This window comes from Arvicola amphibius, chromosome X, assembly GCF_903992535.2.
Source record: "Arvicola amphibius chromosome X, mArvAmp1.2, whole genome shotgun sequence".
NCBI classification, from domain to species: domain Eukaryota; kingdom Metazoa; phylum Chordata; class Mammalia; order Rodentia; family Cricetidae; genus Arvicola; species Arvicola amphibius.
Window position 1 is genome coordinate 134,589,129 of NC_052065.1, and position 12,860 is coordinate 134,601,988.

At 37.1% G+C, this 12,860-nt stretch overlaps 1 protein-coding gene across 4 annotated transcripts in view; it reads right to left on the reverse strand.

The window, feature by feature from the left end:
* Positions 1-12,860, reverse strand: part of Gabra3 (gamma-aminobutyric acid type A receptor subunit alpha3) — a 332,417-nt gene that overhangs the window by 109,149 nt on the left and 210,408 nt on the right. For all 4 annotated transcript variants that reach the window (XM_038317280.1, XM_038317279.1, XM_038317281.1 and 1 more), the window contains one exon: positions 12,095-12,162. In XM_038317280.1, coding sequence (XP_038173208.1) covers positions 12,095-12,162 — 68 coding nt within the window. The remainder of the gene's footprint in view (positions 1-12,094; positions 12,163-12,860) is intronic.

The window sequence follows — 12,860 nt, forward strand, 5'->3', positions numbered from 1 at the left end:
TCTCTCCTTCTCCTCCTCATTTGGACCTTGGGAGATCAGTCCAGTGCTCCAATGTGGGTCTCTCTCTATCTCCATCCATCACTATCCTGAGTGAGGTAACCCAGACCCAAAAAGATGAATATGGTATATACTCACTCATTAGTGGATTCTAGCCATAAATGAAGGACATTGAGTCTATAATTCATGATCCTAGAGAAGCTAAATAAGAAGGTGAACCCCCCCCCCCAAAAAAACCATGAAGTTATCCTCCTGGATATCGGAAGTAGACAAGATTTCCAGGCAAAAAATGGAGAGCTTGGGGGTGGGGGTGGGATAGGGGTAAGGGGAGATGCGGAGAGAGAAGTGAGAAGGGGAGGATGGGAAGAACTTGGGGGAATGGGACAGTTGGGATGGAGGAGGAGTGGATATGGGAGCAGGGAAGTATATATCTTAATTAAGGGAGCCATTTGAGGGTTGGCAAGAGACCGGACTCTAGAGGGGTTCCCAGGTGTCCAGGGAGATGTCCCCAGCTTGTTCCTTGAGGAGCTGAGGAGAGGGCACCTGAACTGGCCCTATACTATAGCCACTCTGATGAATATCTTGTATACCACCATAGAAAGTTCTGCTTTTTAAAATTATTAAATTATTTATATTTGATTAGTGACTGACAGCTAGAATGCTACATGTAGTTTTGCCAAATACTTTTGAATTTGATTTTTGATATTATTTTGAATTATAAATAAGAGCAAAATTAAACTTTTTAAAAAGGACAAAAGGCACAAAGATATCTTTCCACTAGCCAGGTTAAAAAAAATGAAATAGCAGCTAGAAGTATATGAAAATCCAATCCACTAACTACTTCTGATAATACTTTGAATAAACTCTTCCCTGACATACATTGTTGCCTGTTGCCTTCATGTTTGAGATCTCTTCTGTCAATTAAACAGTATGGTTCTTTTCTTCCTCCAGGATCCCATTAATATCCCTGCCTACGAATAGGAAGCTCCTACAATTTGTTGCCTGAACTGGGATACTTTGAGAGAGACCAAAAGCTTTATAAAGAATTAGGACAACGGGTATAAACTGGGACTCTGCCAGCCTATAAACTAGAACCAGACTCCCAGAATCCTGAAAAGCTCCAACCTCAGCAAAATGGGTAAATTAGATAAGATTTGTAAGGCAGAATAAGATCATAGCACAAAAGTTCTAGAAGGAAGTGGGTAGAAGGAAAGGAAATATATTTCTATTGAAATTAAGCCTTATCTAATCTTGGATTTATGTTCAAATGAATATACATTGTCTGCTTAATTTAAAACTTTCAAATTGAGAAATTAACATAAAAATTGACCTCAGATGCCAAAGGAGGAGATGTCACAAAAACACTCTGGAAGGACAACACTGTAAATGGTGAAAAGAATATTGTAATCCACAACAAAACACCTAAGGAAATGGTCAATTATCTAATACAGCATAAAACCAAATTAGACTCACTCCACAGACGTCATACAATATAATATTCAGAAGAGAGAGAAATAAAATCAGGTTTTTAAAAGGACCTATTTCAAGTGATACACTGTAGAAGAAAATGAGTTATCAGGAAAAAATTAAGCAAAGTAGAGTTGATATTACTGAAGAGAGATTAATATACATGAGGAAAAACTGTTGAGCTTGCATTTCAGACAGATAAACAGTGGAAAACATGAGGATAAAGTTTTCCTACCATTGTAACATGAATAAAGGAGAAGGGTTCACGATAGGTTCTTGAAAATTCTAAACATAAGAGAATAGAGAAAGTGAGGGAGGTACAATTTTCAATATACTAATGGATGAACTTTCCCAGAACTGCTGAAAAAGAGGCATCCTTAGGTTCAAGAACCATAATGAGATGCAAAGTCAATAAATTAAAATAGAGAGCAAAGCAGACCCAAAGAATACCAAAAAGGAGATAAACAAAGAGCTATGAATTTGATTGACATCAGACATCTTAAAGGTAACAAGTCAAGTAAAAAACAACAGTGAAAATTTATCTTGGAAATGCCAAAGGGAAAAAGAAATAACCGTTTCTCCAGAATTTTATAGCAGCTAGAGCTAGGTCAGAATAAAGCTAATTTTACATAAGTAAAGTAAGGCAGAGTACTTAGTACTCAAGGACCATTCTCACTCTGGGTTTTCTAATGGCTGACTTCCTCACAGCCTTCAGTCTCATTTGACTGTACAGCAAAAAAAAATTCTTTGATCATCTTACAATGATCAAATATGAATCCTTCTTCTCTGACTCTTAGTTTTTTTTCTTCACAGCACTGACAAAATATGTCTTTGTTTACTATTTCACTCCATGAGGCTGGAAATTCCACTATAGTAGAGACTTTTTTCTGTTCAGTATCTAACTCTACCTAACATGAAGTATATTCTCTATGCACAAATATAAGTAAGTAAGTAGGCCCTCTCAAAAGGACTTCTAAAAGAATATCTTCCTGTAGTTGAAGGCGAAACTCTTATGAATATGTAAAAGGGAATGAACGGCAAGCACAAGTACTGGCACATGCATCCAAAAGCTTTAAAAGTGGAAAGTAAAGACTAGAAGAATGAGTTAGAAAAACTAATTAGAACAAGTTACATGGAAGGAGGAAGTAAAACATGTGAATTAACACATTCTTAGAAGATTTGGGAATAGAGTGGAGATTATCAAATATATATGGTAACATTTAAGGTAATCACTCATGAACGTAAATGAAAGGATATAGAATACAAAAAAAATAGAAAACAAATGGATACATTTAAAGTGTTTCAATTGTATGAAAATAAGAGAATAAAGAATAAAACAGAAGAGATTAGGGCAAAGTTCAGAAGACATCAAACAGGACCAGAATGATTCGGCTGTGTTTGAGGATGGCCAAGAGCTAATTATACAATACAGAACAGATAGACATCCCGATAAACAGTTTCACCTTGTAATAAAGTATCATTCCAAGTGGAAAATACAAGTCCTTTGAAAGTTACTACATCAGAGTCATTACTTGATCATTCCGTTGGAAATAATAGCGCTTGAAATCTGGAACGTTAATACTTTCAGCATTGTTCATTTTGTTTGACATTGATTTGAATCTCCTGGGGTCTTTTGTGTTTCAGTATGAATTTTAGGATTTTTTTTTCTTCTATTTATGTGAAGAATGTCTAGCAACTTTGATCAGGAGAGTACTGGATCTGTAAAATACTTTAGGTATAACTGTCATTTGCACAATATTAATTCTGCTTACCCATGAGTATAGGAGAAATTTACATTTTCTAGTGTCATCTTCAAATGTTATTCAGGGATGAGCCGCCTAATGGGTTATCCCATCTCAAGTGGTCAGCACTAAACACACATACACACAAAAACACTCACACACACTTGAACAACACTATATAAATTCAGTATGTTATATGTGTGTATATGTGTATGTGTATAAAGTTAAGGAAAAATAAGTCAAGTCATGGATTTAAAAGAGAGTGAGGAGCTAAAGGGGGAAAGATAGGATAGAAATTACATAAATGTAGTATTCATATATAAAATTCTTAAAAATAAATTAAAATTTAAAAATTCTCATTTATTATTTTTCTTCACAACATTAACAAAATATATTTCTATTCTACATGAATTAACAATATATAAACAATAAATGCATAAGTCAAAAATTGGAAATTGATACAAAAGATTTGAAGACAATGACAAGAAAAGAAATCCTCAAGATTCCAGAACCATAGAGCACAGACAAAGAATGCAAAAAAAAAAGACAACCCATACACAAGCAAAAACTAAAACACAAAGTACATATATACAGCCCAAGGTGGATTTGAAAATATTACCAATTTCAAAACTTTCAAAACTTATCACAAATTTAATGAAGAAAAAGAAACAAGTATGGAATCATTGTGGAAAGAGAACACCAAAGAATTATAAAGAAATCAGGAGTAAGGAATTAATTTTAACTTAATTTTGAACTTATTTTGATCATTGCACATCATATGTATTGTTGAATTATCTCACTCTAACTTATATGTACATTAAATAATAAAATAAAAAAATAGAAACAAAGAAGTCAGTCAAGAACTTCTTTCACCTAGACATGCTAACAATGATGGTGGGCTGGACAAGTGTGGTAGCAGGAGAAAGCAGTGATCATAGGCTACAGATAAAATAGTATAACAAACTAAGAAATGAATAATAATAACATCAGATCAAAGAAATGTAAAAATAGTCTAACACTGGATTATCTATTAATGCAAGCAAACACAAAGATTAGCAGAGAAAAAATAATCTTAATAAAGGTCAAAGGGAAGGTGCACATTTTCAATTATGCCTATAAATAAGCACACGAAAGTCAAAATGGAGTATAGAGTTGATGTTTGTCGTGTTCTCTACTCAGAGTTATCTGACCTTCCAAAGAAATCTCATGATTACAAATCTTACCTTTTAAAATAAAGAATCAACCCCAAATTTTTATCATTTCTTGAAACTAGAATCAGACTAATAACTTAGAAATCATCAGTTGTGTGGATGGTGGTGGCGCACACCTTTAATCCCAGCACTCGGGAAGCAGAGGCAGGAGGATCTCTTGAGTTTGAGGCCAGCCTGGTCTACAGAGTGGATTCCAGGACAGCCAGGGCTACACAGAGTAATGCTTTCTCAAAAATAAACAAATAAAATCAGTTAGCTGAATGTGCATGTGGACACACACAGGACACAATGAAAAGTGACAAAAATAAGGGAACCTGCATTTGGGATGTATTCTGTGAGAGGAGAATCTATTTTTAATAAAAATAAATTCATTTAAAAAAAAAAGTGGTGAAATGGGCGCTGGCCACATGGCTCAGAGGAGAAAAGAATTTGCCATGAAGCCTAATGACTTCAATTTGCTCCATGTAACCCACATGGCAAAGGACGAGAACTGAGTCGAGGCTGTTCTCGGGCTTCCACATGCACGCACACGCACATGAATAAATGCAATAAATACTTTTCTAAAGTGACAACACAAGAAAACAGGGTTTGGATGAAATTTGATTACAGGGATAGTAGCACATTTTGAAAACATACTTTTGTTTCCTTTATTTTATTTTATATACCAACCACAGTTTCCCCTCCCACCCCTCCTCCTACTCCCTCCCCCACCTCCCTTCTACCCATCCCTGGCCACTCCTTCTCCATCTCCAGTCAGGTGGGGTAAGGCTTCCCTTGGGAATCAAGAAAACATTGCATATCAAGTTGAGGCAGGATCAAGCTCCTCCCCCTCCCCCTGCATCAAGGCTAAGCAAGACATCCCACCCTTGGGAATATGTTCCAAAGAACCAGCTCATGCTTCAGGAACAGGTCCTGGTCCCATTGCTAGGGGCCCCACAAATGACCAAGCTACACAACTGTCACCCACATGTAGAAGGCCTAAGTCAGTCCTATGCTGGTTCCCTAGCTGTCCATCCAGAGTCTATGAGCTCCCACAAACTCAAACAATGACATCATGAAATATGTAGGCAAATGGTTGGAACTAGAAAAAAACATCCTGAGTAAACTAAACCAGACCCAGAAAGACAGTATATACTCACTCATAAGTGGATATTAGACATAAAGCAAAGGATAGCAGGCTCCAATCCTCAGCCCCAGAGAAGCTAGGTTACAAGGAGGACCCTAAGAGGGTCCTGGGAAGAGGAAATAGATGATATGTCCTAGGTAAACTGGGGGGGGTGGGGGAGTAGAGAAGAAGGGATGGGGAATGGGAGATGAAGAAGAAGAATGAGAGAGATATCTTGACAGAGGGGGTCATTATGGGGTTAGGGAGTAACCTGGTACCAGGGAAACTCCCAGGAACTCACAAGGATGACCTCAGCTAAGACTCCTAGCAAGAATGGAGAGGGTGCATGAACTGGCCTTCCCCTGTAATCAGATTGGTGACCACCCTAATTGTCATCATAGAGCCTTCATCTAGTACCAGATGGAAGCAGATAGAGAGATCTATAGCCAAGCACTAGATCGATCTCCAGGAGTCTGGTTGAAGAAGAGAGTAGAGGGATTATATGAGTCGGGGGGGGGGGGGTCAAGAGCATTGAAAACATTCTTAACCTCTATGTGAATTAGAAAATGGTGAATATAGGGGCTGGAGAGGTGGCTCAGAGGTTAGAGCACTGACTGCTCTTCCAGAGGTCCTGAGTTCAATTCCCAGCAACCACATGGTGGCTCACAGCCATCTCTAATGAGATCTGGTGCCCTCTTCTGGCCAGCAAACATACAGACAGAACACTGTATACTAATAAATAAATTAATAAATCTAAAAAAAAGAAAATAGTGAATATAATCAATTAGGTATTATTTCCTACCCATAAAAGTATCAAATATAAAGTGTGACAATTTGAAACAGTAATAGAAGTTTATAGAAATGGAGCCACTGTACACAGATAATGGGATTGTAAATTGACACATCACAAAAGTACTTAATCTCATGTGAAAACTGTAAAATATGCATATGTCATATGAATCTCAGAGCTTATGTATAAGCACATACCCTACAGAAATGCAAACATGATCACTAGAAGTTTGAACAATTTTACTACATCATTATTTTTACTGCTGAAAAATAAGAGCAGCCTAAGTATACACAAACAAGAGCATGGATGACTGGATTCAAAGTGGCTCCTATGTAATAACTGATAGTAGTTACCTTAATTAGAATTAAATGTATCAAAAAGAATAGCTTTCAACATTTGATAGAGAGGACTTTTAACCTGTATCTATAATGGCTATTTTCAAAAATATGATGTATTTTAAGAATATTCCTACTAATCCACTTAATAATTTTAAGGTTAGGCTACATAAATCTATTTTTATAGATTTTTCTCCAGAGTCAAAACTTCTGGGAGAAAAATCAGATAGTAACTTTTGCCTCTTTAGTATCCCACAACCTTTGGCCAAAAACAATCTAGAAATACAATCAATTACTTCCTCACCAAGCCCTTGCATATTCTCTAAGGATAATTGCCTCTAGATCGCCAAATGAATTCTGTTGTTTTGGGAGGAATTTCAATCAAATCTTCTAGGGAATAAGCCTAAGTTTGCTTCCTGGGAAAGGCACTTAATATTTTTCTACATGGGGCAACTCTCCAACCATGCCACATCAAAGCAAGCACCAGAAAAATCTTTCAAGGCTCGTGCCTATTTAGTAGACTATGGGGTTCAACATACATGACATGAATTAGTAAAGATCTTGTCGTTTTTCCAATTTTGAGGCACCTTCTCCCTTTCCTTTCTCTCTGTCATTCTCCATGTAGAGAAGCTAATCCACAGCATTATTTAGTGGTACATGGCTCTTAAATGTTCTTCCAAGCATTGCACATGGCCTGGATAACCATGTTCCACAAATCCCAGTAGATAGCTGACATGAACTCCTAAGAAGAAAACTCGTGAATAGAGACCCATTCGTGATTGCATCTGGAAATACTACTAGACAAAGAAATGACAGGAAATTGACTTCCTAAAAGGCATTCAAAATAGGCCAATCCACTGTGTACCCCGGTCTGTAGTAAAGAAGGACCCCAAGTGGACATAATCTTTTTCTCATGCTAGAAAGAAACAGGTTTCAAGTTTACCAATAACAGTAAAGTCACCCTTCCCTGAACTATTATTTCTTTTTTAATGGTTGCCTTTTTCTCTGTGATATTTAGATTTTTTGATAACTTTGCACAATTTCCTTAATATTTGTCACAACAAAATATGTTACCTGAATATATTATCAAGAGTTATGACAATAACGTTCATTATGGATTTTCAGTCATTTTTGGTATTTTTTCTTTTTCCCTTTAAGATAGATGATCAGTTCTATGACTGTATTATTTTACTTGCATCATTACTTGGCTGCCTATTGTACTTCCTAGGAAGTTTCTCAGTTGAAGATTTACAGCTGGCACTTGTTACATTTCAGCAGTCAAAGTATCATTCAGGAAAGGATAATACGTAGAACCGACATGTAAACTTTCCTACTTAACAATTCCTCAACCTCCATGATATACATTGCAATTCAAAGGATGTTAACAATAATAATTGGGGAATGAGAGGCTACCAATTTAGGGGGAGTGCATGGAAGGCGTTGGAAGGGATTAGGAGGGGCGAGGGTAGGAAAGAAAAGGGAACAGTGATGAAGCTATATTTTATTAAAATGTATAAAAATTAATAAAGAAAACGTTACACAAACCACCACCAACAACAACTTTAAACAAAAGATCTTGCAATAGCATAGGGAATTTTTCCATATGCAAAGGTATAGCTTTCATTATTAAGGGATGGACATCTCAGTCTGAAAGTACATTTTCACTAAATCTTTTTTAACCATCCTGTCTGTTACTGCCACTTCTCTACCACCTTTCTTTATATCTAATCAAGAAAATGGCCTAAACACTCCTAAAAGTAGAGAGTTACAGAAAGGCACGGGGCCTCATTTCACTCAAATTGCGACAAGGTCTCTTTTTGACTCATAGTGTTGATATTATTATTGAAGGGATGTGCATTATTTCACTCCATTTATTGCAGAGTTATCATGACCTGTTCAATCATGGTATCTATAAAATCCCTATTATATCCACTTTCCAACTCATTTATTGTACTCCACGTTAAATTTCATTGACCTTTTCATGTACTCTATTGTCAGGCATGCTTTTGTTGCAACTCATCACCAAAGTCAGACTGTTTGGTGTAGTGAGGAGTTGAGCAGGCCTGCTTTTCATCCTGCCTGGCTCCCAGCCACAAGCTAGCTTATGCCCTGAAATAACATCACACGAATTGTATTCTTTTAAACACTGCCTGGCCCATTATTTTCAGCCTCTTACTCACATCTTGACTAACCCATATCAAATAATCTGTGTAACACCATGAGTGGTGTCTTACCTGGAAAGATTCAGCATGTCTGACCTGGTGGCTGGCTTCATCGTAACTGGTTGTAGAGGCAGGGCAATTGTCTGAGCCATCTACCTCACTTCCTTCTTCCTGTTCTGTCTACTCCACCCACCTATTTTCTAACCTATTAGGCCAAGCAGTTTATTAATTAACCAATGAAATCAACAGATTGATAGAAGACCCGCCTCCATCAGTTTGGAATCAACTGTTGCACACTCCCAAGAACACTGAGAGGAAAACTTTCAAAAGCAAGAGCAGTGTGTTTCTCACTCAGATGAACTGCAGTCTTAAGAAGGAATGGGAGTACTGCTCAAAGAACATGGAATGCATTTGACCCAGTATTCCCTCCTGACCAGGAAAGATTCACTCATTCTATTGCTTTAACTTAATCCCATAGAAGAAATATAAACAAACAAGTGAAATAATCAAACTTTGAAAAGAGAAAGAGACAACATCTAGATTCTCAGAGATGTCTCCATAGCCCCTGCATACACACTGGTGGGGAAGCCAGGTGAAGAGACTATGTGTATGCTTCATTGGTATCTCTGGATTCGAATACCTGTTTGCATGTGTCATGTATTAGACTATTTTTAAGATAGAGCTTCAGCTATATGCATTCTATGTATGTTTGGTGTTATGTGTACATTTTTCTGAATGTATTTATGGGTGATGATGAATGAGTGGCACTGAGAAAATGTGGAGTGTGTGCGAGTGTGTGTGCATGGTGTGTTAAGAAAAAAGAATGTGTTACATTTCCATTTTAATGTTAATTTTTCTTGAGGCTGAGAGATAGAAAGTTTAGTAAAGTGAGTGTGTAAAGCAGGGAGACATGGGTTCAGATCCTCAGCACCCACATAAAAAGCTGGCCATGACCCACTAAGAACAGACGTATATAAGTGTCGATAGTCATATCAGAGGAGCAGATAGCAGTTAACTAGAGATAAGCAAGACTCCAAGACCACAGACATCAGAATGTCTTTTGTTTCTCCTGTTCCTTTCCATGTTTGCTGCTGCCATCTTTCTCTGGTATCTGGAGTGGTGTGAATGGGTGTGGGGAGACCCCACTGCCTGTAATATAGTGTGTTTATGTCATAGAAATATCCCATTTTACTGGGAAGTTTTACGGGTAGATTATTATGAAGATGATTTCCTCCTAAGCTGTACTGTTTAACTGAAGTAATGATTTTGTACAATAATAGTGTTAGTTTAAATAAGATTTTTATGATTGTAGTTTTTAACAAATATAGTAAAGGATTATGAAAGAGGTTAGTTTAGTGGGAAAATTAACATAGGTAAAGGTAGGATAAAATGTTGCCCCTGTCTCTGATTAAGCAGAGGCTGCAGACGCTAAAAAATAAAACAAGGAAGTGTCACCCAGCTAGAACACAGGAGTTTCTATTGAGGATCCACAATAGAATGGGGGATGTGTTCACAGGTTTTGGATGGCATCATAGATGAAACAGAGCCTTAAAATAACTCCAACTTAAATTAGATGTTTTGATAATAGCTTTAATATGAAAAAATCCTTGAAAACAATTGAAAGTTCACAAGACACATAGCTGAATTATTAGGTTAGGGCCAAAAATATAAAGCAGACCAATTGTTAGTAAATGATATACTTTCCTTGCTGGTATTGGTCTCAGTGATCAAAAATTATGATTAAATCCTTGTGCCTATTTCTGCCCTCAATCTTCTGATATAAAAAAAACTACTCATAAGTGGGTATGTACCCAAAAGATTTAAAGTAAAGCTGATTGGTTTTCATGTATAAAAGTCTAGGTTTGAGAATCCTTTAAGATTCCCTTTCAAGATAAATAATAAAATGATTGATTCTTTCTTTGTAAATGCAGTATGCAGCCTGCCAGCAAAAGAAATGACTGAGAAAAAAATACCTTGCTTGCTCACATCTTGTTAATCTATAACAAGTTACTTAGATGTAAATGTATGTGTGTCCTTGGGATCACTTTGTTTTAATCATGTAAGGAAGATGAAAAACATGTTTTACCTGGATTTATTATAATCATTGACTTGAAAAATAGATGTAACCACATTGTAATTTTTATATTACCTGAAAGATTTTGCTGGGATATATAAGCTATAAGGGAAAGAATGAAGATAGAGTTAGAAGGAAAAAAATCAAGAATGAGAGATGGAAATCACCAGGAAAATAAGTAATATAGAATACAGAAAAAGAATTAAAAAAGAAAGTCATCAAGAGAGTGTGTGTCTTTTACCTTATACCCTCAGATAAAAATTATAGTATGCTGACTCTGTAGATTTCTCTTTGAACCCTCTGTTGATGGAGGCTGGTCCCCTCCCCCGCAGCAGCAAAACAAAAGATATCAAGATAGTGCATAAAGAACACTGATTTAAACATATTTTATGAAATATTAAGATTTTTATTCCTTGTCTGTTGTAGTAGTGCTTAACTGTCATTCAACATTCATGAAGCAGAAAAATGAGAATTATTATGAGTTCAAGGTCAGCCTGATCTACATGTTGAGTTCTGGTCCATCCAGAGATATAAAGAAGTATGCAGTCTCAAAAATCAACTCAACAATTTATTCTCAGTATAAAACAATGGCTTCTTTTTTCTCTATATGAAAAATATAACCCAATATCTGGTATTTAAACATTTATTAGAGGAGGAGAGGCAATCTTTGCACGTAGCTCCTTAGTACCAGTTATGCTGCCTCTGTCCTATTGCTAGTACTTGTATCTCCCCCAGCTTCCCACATCTATAAAAGGATCAGCATTTAAAAGTGATTTAGATACAAGCACTGAAATATTTGGTTCAGCCATGACGTCAGTTAATGGAGACCAATCACAAGGAACAACCTTCAAAGATAGCATTACTGGATATTTGAGCAATAGTAGTAATTGCTACACCACTCTCTTCAAATGACCTATTTGAACAAATAGGTAAAGTTCAAGAAAAGTGTGCAGGGGCAGGTAACTGCAGATACAAAGCTAAGCCAAAATTTAAAGATGTGGACTAGAAGAGACAGGTGTGGCTATGTACACATTATGGAAACAGGTAAAGGGGGCACGGAAAAGATAAATGTGTCCAAAAATATGATAGTAAGGTTTTCATGAGAAAAGATATCTCCTTAGAACAAAAATCAGCACTCTACTATGGAAAATGACTATTTTTCACTTGTTGAACTATTTTTTTTCTTTTCCTTTTTCAGGAACTATACTTACCATGTCAGTGTCTGACACAGGGCCAAAACTGGTCACATAGATATCTGTCTTCACTTCAGTCACTGCATCTGAGTGAAATAAAGTAGGAAAAAAAGTGTCATGAACCAGTGCTTCCTTAAGTCAGAAAGTGCAATGCAGATGTGCTCTGAACTGTACCCAGCTTGGTATTTCTGAGAAGGAACATCTAACATTGTCACAAACCCTACCCTCAAAAATAAAACCCTACTTCACATATGCTCTTCCTTCACAGAATACAAGTACCCTTTTAGATAACGCTGAAAAATGACAGTGGAATCCTATAGCCATACTGATGAATTTCTTGCATATCACCAGAGAACCTCCACCTGGCAATAGATGAAGAAAATGACTGAGCCCCACATTGGAGCACTGGACTGAGCTCCCAAGGTCCTGATGAGGAGCAGAAGGAGGGAGAACATGAGAAAGAAAGTCAGGACCGTGAGAGGTGCGTTCACTCATGGAGATGGTGGGACAGAACTAATGGGAGATCACCAACTCCAGTTGGAATAGGACTGATGGAACATGCGACCAAACCGGACTCTTTGAATCTCTGAATGTGGCCGACGGTGGCAGCTGACTGAGAAGCCAAGTACAATAGCGCTGGGCTTTGATTCTTCTGCATGGATGGGTTCTGTGGGAGCCTTGTCAGCTTGGTTGACCACCTTCCTGGACCTGGGGGGAGTTGGGAGGACCTTAGTCTTAACATAGAGTAGGGAACCCTGATGGCTCCTTGGCCTGGAGAGGGAGG